We start from the raw sequence: 14,898 nt of genomic DNA, 5'->3' as shown, positions 1-14,898 counted from the left end.
AATCAGTTGAGACATATATACACACCATATACAGGTGGTAATGGAATATTGGTACAGAAATATGAAAAGTTGACGATGGAGAAGCTGAAATTATCCCGTCAAACAGTCACAATAACCATAGGCCCTTTAGTTGGACGATAGTATGCTGTCAGAAATTCATCAAAGGGAGTGCCTAACAAATGTTATCAAACATGTCAGACTACATTCAACGAAAAGAGTGGCGGTATTTGCAAAGCAAAATCATTTTATTAACCATAGAACCTACAAGATGCTGACTTAAGACAAGACTGTTGGAGGTTATGTTTCATCATTTTATTTGTGAGTATCTTGCCTCGGGTTAGACATTGATCATACACACAATGTACCCTCGCTTTTCAAATCCGTTGGAAGGCATAAACGCCACATACAGGTGATACATGTAATGGGATATTGTTACATGGAAATGGAGAAGCTGAGATAATCCTATTTGGCATAAAGTCAAATTGCTTGTTTACTATTAATGTCTATGTGCATTTACAACAGATATGTAAGACTATGTGGTGTTTTTGCTTTTAATTTCGAGTTAAGTGGAATTGATCGAATCGACGTATGAATAAAAAGGTCGTTGTTAAAAGACGAAACGTCGTCGTTGTACATAAATATCGTCTTTAAGGTCATATCAGGAGAATGCAGGTTAGCTAGTAAAAGATCACAATTTCTGCCCTTGGGAATTCCAAAAGATTGTTTGAAGACCTGATTTTCACAGACTACCAAGATATCGTCATTGAAGAACAATCGTTTAGAAGTACCTGTGTGCATATTTTAACAGTGTGTATTTATGACTGATCACAACATTTGATTATTTCCAAGTTCCATTTCATCAATTCCTTCCGGTGAATGCTAAGGAAGTTATGTTGTTGTCCGTCTGTTTCTTCCTCTGTCTGGCTATCTGTTTCTTCCTCTGTCTGTCCGTTTGTTTCTTCCCCTGTCTGTCCGTCAGTCTGCCCCATTTATTTTCCAGACTTTTTTAACCATACATGTACCTTGATTAAGGACACTCAAATTAAATATTTGATTTACTACTATATGTTTATAGATCACGTTTTTATTTCCTCAACATTGATTAATTTTACGAGATTTATGGGACTTTGTTCCGAATATAGTTTTTTTAAAGACTTTTATCATTATGCTTTAAGTTTGGAACATGAAATTTGTTGTATGGTGTAATACCTAAAAGCGGATGCATGAAAAGTTTCTTACGGTTGACAAATTCTAACAAAACAGAAACTTAGTTTTATGCTTGAACTATTGAAATTTATGTCATCCGGACATTTTTGTAGCTATGTTTTCATTCTGGAAGCTGGAATTCGGTACATCTTTGATAGGTAATGTCAGAAAGAACAAGGAAAGCTTTGCTTCTAACGCTTCGCAAAGGAAAAGTGACTGCATATGTTAAACGCATATGGTTTGATAGGATACCGGGTATGAACTTGGTTATGAAACGAGCGACGAAGCCACTGAAGTATTGCAACAGGTTATTGAATCACAGTTCTTTTTATATTGAATCAAAGTATAGTTTTATGTGTTGGGTTAGAAATATTAAAATCAGAAATTTGCAAAAGAAATATTCACACGTTTTCCGAAACACACTAGATATCCAACTTGTACAGGAATATTGTTTTAATGAACCATATGCATTTTTCAACGAACATTCATATGCTGATATATCTAAATGCTGAATATTCCTACTCTTAACTAGAAACGTTGCGAATGGAGAAGCACTTCATCTCATGTTGGTCCAGGGATCCATGTTTGTGCTATTCGCAATTTTGTATTTTTTATAGGATTTGTGAGATTAATCGTTGTTCGTTATCTATATATTTTTTAGGTTACAACTTTCCAAATAATACATTTAACACAGAAACGTAATATTATAGTATGTCTTCATGTAGCATAATCCCTATCCAATCACAATGAATTTAGCCTCGTTAACTTGATAAAAATGAAATAATTCACTAAGATTACCTATCACATTTTACTAATTAAACAGATATTCGAGCTTTTAAAATACAAAATGTATCAATATTTACTTCACATTTTCGTCATAGTTAACAATATATACTACAGTCACTCATTTGTTTTAAGCTTCTTCTCCGTGCTTCCATTTTCTGGACAATCATAAATTGTTATAATGGTGTCACTGTATCGAAGACGAAAAATATCTGGAAAGAAGCTTTCACTAACCGCGGACTGGATAGGAAGAAGAGTAACATCAACTTCGCATGTAGCAATAACGATTAAGGTTGTTGATCAACCTAGTGGATAATCATTGATTTCACGAAACAAACATACTGCAGAAAAAAATTATTTCTATGGTTTTCCAAGCAACATAAAGATATATCGATGGCATTTTATTTATTAACAATGCTCAATTTTCATTCATATGTCGATTCAATATATCCTAGTTAACATAAAATAAAAGACATCACAGCAACCTAACAACAGAAAGTTAAGAGAAACGGGATGATTTAAGTTTCTATATCACCAACATCAACAGCTGTGTGTATGATAAATGTTTTCAATCGAGGCAGACTACTACTTTAAAATGTCTTGATAAGTCAGCATTTTGCAAATTATATGGTCGTTATAATGGTATATTTTGCAAATACAACCTATCACTGGGTCGAATGCCATATGATGTATTTCATTCCCATTGTTATAGCGTTCTTACACAACGATTCTAACTGAAAAGTATATTTACCCGACCAAGATAAAAGGATCAGGACGGTTGTGAGCGGTCAAGAGTTGATGCTTACTTCTCTTAAACATCTGTTCTATAGTATGCACAGAAATCCGTGTTTGCCCTTCTTTTAATTTTGTTTTCTTTACAAGATTTATGAGATTAATCAGTGTTAGTTATCTTCTATTGTTCATTGTTCACAATTTGAAATCTGATATGCCTATTATTCTCAATCATTGAAAAAACACAACATTCTTACCAGTCACACTATGCAGTACTTGAATTTCCTTTTCAGTGCCATCGTATTGGACACTTAGTGTCACGAGTGGTGTACTCTTCGAGTTTCTGCTCAATCGAGTGGATACTCCAATTAAAGTTTCCATGAACTTAGAAAAAACTTTTGAAGTATGACTCTGAGATTTTAGAGCAAACCACAAGCACGAATCTGCCATTTAATAATGCTATATGACGTAAAATAGAAAAATCAAGAAGTAAATAAAGGCATGCATTAAATACCTTATTTTGGAAAGTATTTTACATACTCTCTATCCCATCGAAGTTTTCATTCCTCACAACTGTTTCAGTGTCAATTGGTTGTTTTGTTTGACCTTCCCCCCTCTCTCTTCAGTGTGAGCTGCAAAAAAGTAATATGTTCATGCATTATCGAATTGCGATGATAGGCTGAATTTACAAATTGCTATATATTCGTTTGCATACATTTACGTAGGATGTCTCCTTTGGCTGCTAAGTATTTTGAAAAACCAATCCAACATGACATTGACACTCATATTCTCTTCAGTACTGGGACATGTTTTGACTTCAGCGCCCAAATTAGAACACCACATTCCACGTTTACTCTGGACAGTGGAACGTGGGATACGTTTATTTTCATCTTTCTGTCCATGCCTAGCAATACTGATTATGATGGGATATTCTACAAAATTAAGTATACAATGTAAAACCATTCTACTAACAATTCTAAACAAAATGTTTGTTGTATGTTTACATACTTGTACATTACTCTTAATGTAAAATATCTTCAAAATCAAACAAAAATTGATCTTGCATTACCATTTGCATTGCCGTTGTTTAGTGTAGTGTTGATATCAAAATCGATTGCTAGACTGTTGAAGAATACGACTATTGAAGATTGTGATAAAACCATATTTTATCATTCTTTTCATAGGCATTGTGAAGTAGGTAATAGTTTTGGAACGATATGACAAAGTTTTTCAAAATTTCATGCCTGCGCAAATGATGTCGATACCATCTAAAATTAATCAAAAACATATAGCATTGAATTGCGTGGTGACAACCTGAACATGTAGTGTATATTCGAAAAGAGATTAAGAAAAGCATTTCACAATATATCTTGATTTTTGCTCAAATTTTGCATTCATGTTGATTTCTGTTTTTTTCTAGAAAACATTCATTTAACCTTTTCAAGAACGTACATACATAAGAATAAAACATATCATGAATCTTTCCTTAGATCTGATTCTATGGTCTGGATTTCGGAAGTGTGACATTTGATAATTGATAAAACATTAAAATACATACCATATTTTCTAATTTCTCGAACTTCTATTTCAGTGACATCAATTATTTTTGTTGGCGTAACATGCAAATACAGTACCGATGCGAGTGAATAATTATAATTCAGTTTTCAGCCACTCTTGGAGTTCTATCGTTTGAATAACATCATTCGTAATGGAATGCGAAAAGAAATATCGAATTTGATCACTACAGAAATGTATTAAAACTGTCAGTCAACCACACAAAGGTCCTTAATTGCGGTCAGATAAAGGTGTTGTGGATGCAAGATCCTTTCCAGTTGCGATAATGTAATTATCTGAGGTTTTTCTCGTATAAATAAAGAAAACAATGGTAATAATAATAATAATAATAATAAAAGTGATAAAAAACAAAACAAAGAACAAACAGCAAAAACAAAACCATGTGTAGTTAATGTTATCAAGAAATTAAAAATGTTCAATTGTGAACGCACTACGGACGACTGACAACGGACGATATAAGATGCTGGACTCAGACCAATTGCATTAGGTCACATATAAATCGAGACAAATATGCTAAAATTAGATTGTAAATGGAAAGTACAGAATTTAATGATAAACAGAAACAAAATGTTTGATATAGAATAGCTAAGAAAAATACACTAAATATAATCGTAGTATTGCTATACCCCAATAAATATTTTACATACCCACCTCACTGTTGTCTATATATCTCCTATCGCAATTTTCAATCTTATACCTTTTATTCATGCAATGCAAAAGAAAAAAAACACGTATGTCAGCACAGGTTGCCTTAAGTAAAGTTCTGTAACTCTTGGAAGTCGCCATGTTTGCTAATCAATGTCACGAAAAGCAAGCTTATCTTTTGAAAAGAACAGATTGCTAGTGGCATATTTACTATTTAGTATGAAGGTGAAAGTTTGAATTAATTATAAAATTTACATCATAGTAATCCACATTTTAAAGACCTGTATTTTCTGCAAGTAATGTCAGGGAGTTCTGTTGCATGGCTTGTTTAAATTGCGATATATGATAGAAATATGAAATATTTCATACATAAAATCATGACTATTTAAAAAATCTGGATGCATTCAATTTTCAAATGAAAAAAAAAGATAATTCGAAGAATAAATGCTTGTGACTTGCATGTATTCGTGCAATGAAGTGTGTCTATTAATTGAATGATGTTTTCCGCCACACTGAACAATTTTTTAGTTATTTGGTGTCGCCTAGTTTTTTTAATCGTGGAAGAGAGAACGCAGATACAATGTACTTGGGAAGAAACCACCGACCTTCCGAAAGTAATCTGGGAAACTTTCTCACTTACCGGCGCGAGCGGGATTCGAACCCGCGCCGACAGAAGTGAGAGGCCGTGTGAGTTTGAGGGCGATGCTCTAACCACTCGGTCACGGAGAAGTGTGTCTAAAAAATAAGATATGTATAAATGTAATGCAGTTTACATAGCATTATTTAGTTTGAAATTGTATAGATATTCTTCATTTCGACCCTTATTTAATATGGAAAGGTTAAAATAACGAACAGTGATCAATTTCAAAACTAATAACTAGTAATTCTAGTGGTTTCCTTACTTTTACTAATTGGAACTTTTTAGTAAACAAAACATCACTACTAAAATTGGTATAGAATATTGGGGAAAAATTGATTTCAGTATCTAAGAGAATCAGTTTTGACAAAATAATTTCGTTGTACATTAACGCCCATCCATTTCTTTTTCTATCGTTAATTTCAATTATTCGTTGTAATATTCCTATATGGTAACTAGCTTGCTGCATATGGCACCAAAGAATGTGCATTACAAATGTAACTGCACAAATATTAGCGCCCTTACCTACATCAGTTGATGAAGAACGTATTATATTCAGCTTCCTGTACTCTTGTTCTCTTGCTGACATGGATATCCTGTATATTGACATACAGATAAAACATGCCGTGTATGTAGGAACACGTGGGGCATATACGACATCATTCAAGAATCTTCAAGGTAATTCATTTAAACTAAAGTTGGATATCAACAAAATAATTTATTTTTCACGATTTGGTATACAGATCTTGTTAATTTATATGTTAGCATACATATGTCGAATACTGACATGATTATTCGCATTCTTCTCTAGCATAGTTGTCCAGACAATGTATAAATGTCCGATATTGGCTTGGTTGTTTCGATGACTTTTGTGTATTGTGCGATAACACATTGACATGATTATGATGTATATCATCACAATCTGGCGAAAATAACTTAATTGTGGAGATGTAAATATGCCATTATGCCATCGAATGGTAGCCAATGATGACTTTAAGCTTGTGCATTCTTTCGAATTCATTCTTGAATTCAAAATTGTACTTAATAGGAGTGAAATAAAAAAAATAAATACGGAATGAAAGTATAAGCATAAGATCATCATTACTACGTGTATATATAAATCCATTGGACAAGTCACTTTGTGCGCTTTAGATATTGATATTTGTATTTTTATTTGTTTTGTTTTTCCGCAATTTCATGTCTCGCTTTCCTTTTGCGATAATACGAAAAGATGTTCTGCGTTTCCTATTTCATTCTTATTATCTATATTTCTATGTTATCCAGCATTTCATGGGAAGATAAAAGTTGCGTTTAAACAGACATATTGTGGTAATTAGTCGCTTTATACACTTTGTGAACAAATGCAAACTATCGTATTTCATACATGTAATCATGAATCCATATGTCGACTCAACACTATTTAAGATATCGGTAGAACATTAAACATATTGTATGATTGCCTTGTATTTTGTTAATTCAAAATCACTGGCAGAGTTTAACAAGAAGATATAAAAGTAATCAACCTAATTAAAATGAGACCTACTCTAACCGTTACGCTGGGGAAGGATTTGATCGCATTACGTTTGAGGTCATGCTATTGACCCCAATCTCATAAATAATTCAACCAATATTTGATTAATAACAAAAGCTTGATAAGGAATCAGAACCAATCAGAAATCGTTTACTGAAAAGTATTCGGATTGTAAGTTAACAAAAATGGCGTCGATCCATGAAAAATTAAACGAATAGTTGAAGGAAGAGCAAAGGAAGATCTTAGATATTATACAAACATAAATTTAATATTTTCTGTGACGTTCAAACATCGTTCATGGGCAAAGCCATCTTCTTCGATTATCCTCAGTGTATTTAAATGAGTATGATAAATACCAATAACAGCAAAACTTTTCTGTTAGCGAAAACCGTCATTTGATTTGTGAAAAGTGAAATAACATTATCTCAAACGCAATGATGTGGGATCCTTCTCCAGTGTAACTGTTAGAAAAAATCAATTAAATTGTAAAAGTAATGTTAATAGTATTGTGTAGCTATATCATACGGCTGAGCAGAAACAATTCTAGGTGATTAATGTGAAAAATCCAAGTCATTACTTTCAAAAACTATCTTTGCTATGTTATTAGATATAAATAAGTATGATATGTTTATAGGTAAGCAAATAAACATGTACATCCTTTAATTCGGATATGATTTGTTTGAAATCCTGTCATCGATTTTGTTCGACTCAAACCTGTACATTTAGAAAATTCAAATATTTTGACGTATTCAACAATGATAGTATCAGTTTTAAAATAAACGCGTAACATTAAACATAGAGGTGGTTCTTACCTGTTCGTGCTGACGAGCAAGTGACACGCACGATTTTCAAGACGCATTATTAAGCAGTGGGATATTTAAAATGATAAATATCAACCAATAGAATTGTAGTACCCAAACTTTACCATATATGGTATCAAAATCTGATTTCATTAAGCATATCTATACGGTAACGTTTGTTTAAAACCACGACGAAATATAGCAAAATAATCATTTAGCCGTTGGCCTCTTTGGGTATCAGGTAAAATTTACTACAAAGTATGACGCGTTTTGGTTTTCCTGAATATTCATAGAACTTATAACACATCGTATAGACCAATGTTATTCTCTGAAACTTCGATTAATTAATTTGCATATCTGGTATTTTAGCTATTAGAAATTTTCTTTTTTAAACTGTGTATTTCAGAAGACCAATGCATGATATGTTTATTCTAAAATGACATTTTTATCTTCAAACTAGACACGGAACTCAGATCTGAGAAATATTATGGGATTGTATCAATCACAAGGTAAAGAACATCTATAGATATGTTGTTTTGCCTCGGGAATTTTCATTTCGTATCAAAACTAATTTCATTGAAGATTAATTTAAATGAAACAAAAGAAATTGATATATCTTTGCATAAAATATATATATCAGTAAATAAAACTATAAAGGAATCAGAATATACGTAAAAATGCAAATACTTTACGAAATTGGTAGGCACATGTATGTCAGAATTCAGAGGGGTAACCGGTAACTCATAAACCTTTAATGTGAATTCATTGGAAAATTTTCGTTAAATGCAAGTATAAATCAATGTCCTCAAAAAGGTAGTTATATTTCAGAACTCGAAAAACCAGCCCGTGATTTGTAAAATCTACTTATAAAATGTTGTTGAAGTAATTCATAATACACAGTAGCCTTGCTGACATTTTTATCAATTCAAAGCAATATCAGCTTTTAATCTTACAATTATTTTGGGTTGTAAAATATGCTATCATGATATATTTGCATATAACTGTTATTACTATTATCAGTTAGTAAATTACAATTCCACGACAAAAATTATCAACGTCAAAATGACAACTAGCATTGCTTGAAGTATGGCTCTCAGTGGTTTTATGTTGTAGTATTATTAATTTTGATATCAGAATGTTGCATATATGTTTTCTTCGATTTTTTAAGCTTCAATTGATGTTCTCTCACAACATGAAAATAGTATTTTGTGTTGTTTGTTTTCAGTACATCGAAATTCGAATTTATAGCAAGAATCACTAAAAGTACTCTTTTTTTTTTTTTTTTTTTTTTTTTACATTTTTATAGCGCTGCCAGCACCTGCAGGTAAAGACAATTCTATTACTACTTTGAAATAAAATATAACCATGATTTACGAACCAACTGATATAATGTATGAACGATGAAGATAACACACAGTGATCAATCTCATGACTTTATAAAATCTTATTTTTCCATTGATTATCATCAATTTGATTTCCTTCTATGCATTTTAAACGTTATAGTTAAAGCATCATTCGCGTTAGTGTTGATATTCAGCATATTCTATATAACACAAGTGGATTATATTGCAATTTCAGAATAATTACTACATTGGAAAAGAACATGTTGGTTTACTTATATGCTAGCGGAAAAAAGAAACTGTGTGCATTATTTGATATATGAAAAAATAATAGAAAATAACAATGAACACATTTTATTTTTGTAACACTGTTAACAAATGTATTCGCTACAGCATTTCATAATCCTTTAATGTTAACGTGGAATAACGTCAATTTCATCACACTCGAAAGACACTGGTGTTCGAACTTGAATTAACAAAGTTAATAACGCGTATGACCACCATTTGCATTCACGCATGCTTGACAACGGCGCCTCATTGATGCCCTTAAAGTGTTCAGAAATGCTTGAGGGATGTTGTTCCAAATGTTGGTGAAAGCCTGGCCTAAATCAGCCAATTTCACTGGCTGATTTGGTAAACGGCATCGACGTCATTCCATTCCATCCCAGACGTGCTCGATCGGCGATAAATCGGGGGAAACAGCTGGCCAAGGCAAGACAACGACATTATGTTGAACGAAAAAGTCCCTGACTACACATGCAACATGTGGCCTTGCGTTGTCTTGCTGCAGAGTGATGTGATTTTGTTGTCTCTGTATGAAGGGTATCACATGGCGCTGAATAATTTTGTCTCGATAGCGTACGCCGGTAATATTTCCATTGATAATTTGTAGAGGGGTCCTTCCACGTGCTGTTATTCCACCCCACCCCATAACGCTACCTCCACCGAATTGTCGACGTTGCACAGCACAAGCGTCCTCGTACCGCTCCCCAACGAGACAATGCACTCTACAACGGCCGTCACTGCTATCCAAATTAAATCTGGACTCATCAGTGAAAAGAATATTGGCATAGTCCTGTATTCTGAATCGCAAATGTCGTCTACATCACGCTAGTTTAGCGATACGATGACGTTGAAGCAGTATTGGGCGCATCGCTGGACGTCTTGGTCTGATGTTGTGCTCGCGCAGACGATTACGCACAATTCTTGAACTGATTGGTCTAAGTCCTGGAATGCTACGAGGTGTCAGACTTGCTGTCTGGAAACGATTTCTCAGGTACACAAGTCTATTATGGTTGTCCTGTCGACGCGACGTCACACGAGGACGCCCAGAACGTTGTCGATCCCAAGTGTTACCAGATTGTTGGAAATGTCTCCATAATGACCGGATGGTGTTCCAATGAACTCCAAAGTGTCTTGCTACGATATTTTGTGTCATTCCAGCTTGAAGCATCCCAATAGTGTTGGTTTTCGCTGAGTCGTGGCATGACAGAAGGGTAAATGTTGTCAAAACTAAAGTGCTTTCCTTAACGAATAGTGTCCAAACAAACCTTTTACACTTCTTACTCCAAACAGTATTGACCAGTAAAACTCGTGCGTTCGAACAGTTCAATAAACAACACGTGTTTACTAACCATGGAAAAGTCCGTGCATCTGAGTTGGGTACTATCCGATATTGTTAAAAAAAGTTACCTTTATATATTGTTTATATTTTATAAATATAAACAATAAATATTGAAAAATGATACTAAATTTTATAATGCAGTTTTTTTTCCCGCTGGTATATAATCGGGAGGTAGGACTTAGTCAATGCTTTCTTGTTATACAATTTTTGAAAAGATTCAAGTTATGAAAGGTAAGTCTAGTATCATTGTGACTCTTGTTTCAAGAATTGTCATCGATTAAAAAGATAATTCATTCTACTCCTAGATCCTCCTGAACTGTTGAGCAAACCTTGGAGGTCACACATTAAATGGACCCCGGGGAACAAAAACCAGCTTTTAGAGGACATTAATAACTTTAAAGTGAAAGGTGGGATGCCATACCTAAACTGTTTGTTGATAGGACAAGCAGCATCTGGTAAAACATCGTTTTTTAATACAAGTGCTACAGCATTGAAAGATGAAAGACGAATATTAGCTCCTTTAACTGTACTCAAATCCAGTGGGAAGAGTGTTACTACAAAGGTGAATGCAATTGATCTCTTACTTTTTTTAACAACTGAAAACTTGTAGTTTTGTCATGTTGAACCCGTATTGGGTTTCGTTTACCCAGTACTAATCTCGTTTCATTTACTTGAATTTCAAAGTTTGAAACACATCCTCTCTACACCAAGAAAGATGAAGCTTTAAAACTACGCATATTTGATTGCCGAGGACTTCATGATATACAGGGCGTCAAAACTGAAGACGTTCAGCTTATTGTCGACGGCCATATCAAACACGGATATACGGTAAAATTGCTTGCAACTAGAGCTATGCCATTTACATGTTTGTAGAAGTAATCATTTTACGTTTGTCCCATGTTTTGTTTCCGGTTGCTTATGAGTTTGTAAATCATACAAATAACACCGTCTGAGAGAAAATGCCATGTGGTCCAGCTGATGATGGTGAGAAAAACAAGTATAGCAACAAGAGCACGCATTCAACACGGTACAAATGATCATCAACCTTAATTCTCAAACGAATCTTGTTCTGAAAAGGAACGGTGGTTACAACTGAAGTCACAAAAAGCACTTCAATTATGATGCAATTCATGATTAAATGAATGATGTACTAAAAAATTTAATGTCATTTGGTATACATAGTTCAATCCAGCGAGCCCAATAAGCCACAGTGATCCTTACTACCGGGAAAAGCCAGAACTGAAAGATATGATACACTGTGTTGTGTATGTAGTGAACGCAGAGAATCCAGGATTAGCGCTAGCAGGTGAAGCTGCGGAAAAGATATTCATAGACATCAAATCCAAACTTGGAGAACGGCGTAAGCAATAAACCTTGATTAATTAGATCATGATTTTGTTTGATTGTTTTATGCCCATACAAAATTATTACACGCATATCTATATGAAATCGGCTCTAGGTTGGTTGTATATTGTTTAATATCCCGCTCAAGAATTTTTCACTCATATGGAGACATCAGCAGTTCTAGGTAAAATTGTCAAAAATCTAGTCTGGAACCTCCTATCAATTTTTTATTAAGACATCTTCGTATGATTATTACGCCCTCATTCACTGGTGATATATCCAATTAAATATTTACAGACAGGTGTTTAACAATTTAATAAACGGGAAATAAACATTTCAAGTGGAGTATATTTCTATATCTCTATTACTTATATCCATCATTTAGTTGCATTTTTCAACCATAAAACTGAGTTCATACTATGTATTTGTCTAGATGAATACGTTCAAATGAACTAGAATGATCCCTACTGAATTAGATAAATTACTTCATGGTTTTCTTTAATCGGGGACCATCAATCGCAAGTCCGATGTAAAATGATAGTAAACAGTGGTATATATCCTTAACGATTTAAAAATCTCTCTAATATTCAAAGAGATATCCACAATTTAGAATTAAATGCATGTTAATTTCATTTAAGATCACAGTTTACGTATTCAGTAAACTGATGTTATCTCTACTTTATCAAAGCAATCATTGATTCTGAACTATCTAGAAATGAATTAGAAATACTGTCATATTTAATAAGAATGAAATGGAGATATATCCAAATAAATAAAATGTTCTTATAATCAATTTGGAGATGTCTTTGATTCCATGGAAAATATCTCTAGTAACTTGGAGGATTCTAAAATGTTGACTAACTCTTCTATGTTTCATACCAATGCAAAGTAACTTAGGACATGTGTCCTATTTGTTGTTGTAATATCTACTTTGACCTCCAATTTGAAGTTTTCATCTGAAGGAATTTGTTTTCATTTTGATATGTGGAACGTATAACTTTAGTTCAAGAAAGTTTTAGACTACCAAAATCAAATGGTTTTGAAACTGACGTAAACAAAAATAAATGCAATGTATTTTTGGATGTTTATTTCTACAGATGTTCCACAAGTTGTTCTGATGAACAAAGTGGACCGACTTCGAGCTTCTCTGGGTGATGATATATCAGAATTATTTCAAAGTGTTGAAATTAAAAAGAAATTAGACGCCGTGGCCAACTTTACGAATATACTAGAAATGAACATCTTACCTATGTCCAACTACCACAACGAGCGTGTACCAAACACAAACAAAGATATACTGGCACTGACTAATTTAAAAACCATTATGGACTATGCTAATGATTTTGTTTACAATGCAAGTGATAGAAACGCTCCATCGGGTTTCTACGACTGATGTAATCACCTGACAAGTGGATGAATGACTCTACTTTTGGGGATTGTCATCTATAATTTCCTTTTTCAATTACACACACTGTAAATGTAGCAAAAATGATTTGTAATATTTGAATTATGATCTCTTAATGTTTTATCTTTTCACTTCAATTGATGTTTGTGCGGACATGTTACAGAAAACTGATATGCGAGTATAATATCAAATGGCGACTTTACTGGATTTATCAAATATTTAATCAAACTAACCTGCTATTAATTTGAAGATTTAAATGTGCCTCCATACAACTAAATCCTATTACTAACCAAGACATTAAATGAGAATTAAATGAGAATAAGAAAATAATGAACGCTTTCAAATTTTTGTGAATACCCGGTATCTCTTCAAAACAAAGAATTGTATTACATGCGCAATAAAAAACACTATATCACTGTTTCTGTGCTAAACGAACTACGACTAAAAAATCACATAATTTGTGTTTGGATTGGATATCGAGCAGTATAAAATACACGATCAATAGGATATACACATAACAATATCATGGTAAATCTGATATCCATTACCTTATAAAGGATCAAATTTATTCATGAATATTAAAAGACAAAGAAATACAGTCCTACATAAGGCTGTATTGTAAAATGTCTCCCTTTTAAGATCATAATACTAACCAATGTTAGTATTAGAAGTGCATGTATAACGCGGAATATATCAACACAGGGTTGATGTAAGATAAAGCGATAAATCGGATAAACACGGACAGGGCTAAAGGTGGGATCATGTCATATTAAGGCATATTTCTGTATATTTCTGGTATAATATGCTTTGGTTTGTCCATTTCGACCGTAACGTGAAAAATTTGGACAATTACGTGTACATAAACAATACATTGAGATTTCCAGGTTAGAATACTTACTAATATGTGATGCAGCTACTTCAAACGATCATGCATATGTATCTAAATCTTTTATTAGCCCAGAGTTTTTGCATTAAACCACATGACATCGTGTTCAATGACAGGGAATTTCATGTCCTTCAATCCATTACCATTAAGGTTTAATCTTCCAAAATTGCTTTCTTGATTTGCTCTCTCTTTTTTGATAGAGGAATTCAAGCTTTTAACACATTTATGGAGGTATCATGCTTTCTCTCAAAGCGTTTGTTGAACTCATCAATCTGGTTGTTTGAAATCACTTCAGGGTAAAATATTTCTACCCACAATGAGCAGCAAATACCAATGTATATAGGTGAAACAAATTAACAGATTCAAATCAATAATCACCGATACATGTAC

General features: G+C 33.3%; 1 protein-coding gene across 1 annotated transcript; it reads left to right on the top strand.

The window, feature by feature from the left end:
- The first annotated feature begins 9,204 nt into the window (after positions 1–9,204).
- Positions 9,205–14,200, top strand: LOC130052779 (interferon-induced protein 44-like). Its single transcript, XM_056158736.1, has 5 exons — positions 9,205–9,233; positions 11,179–11,435; positions 11,558–11,701; positions 12,056–12,233; positions 13,315–14,200. The coding sequence occupies exons 2-5, from the start codon at positions 11,286–11,288 to the stop codon at positions 13,608–13,610; spliced, it is 768 nt and encodes a 255-aa protein (XP_056014711.1). The 5' UTR covers positions 9,205–9,233; positions 11,179–11,285; the 3' UTR covers positions 13,611–14,200.
- The last annotated feature ends 698 nt before the right edge of the window (positions 14,201–14,898 follow it).

The sequence above is a fragment of the Ostrea edulis genome, chromosome 3 (genome assembly GCF_947568905.1).
Source record: "Ostrea edulis chromosome 3, xbOstEdul1.1, whole genome shotgun sequence".
NCBI lineage: Eukaryota > Metazoa > Mollusca > Bivalvia > Ostreida > Ostreidae > Ostrea > Ostrea edulis.
Note: the sequence above shows the minus strand (reverse complement) of the source record. Positions and strands in the feature narration are given on the sequence as shown.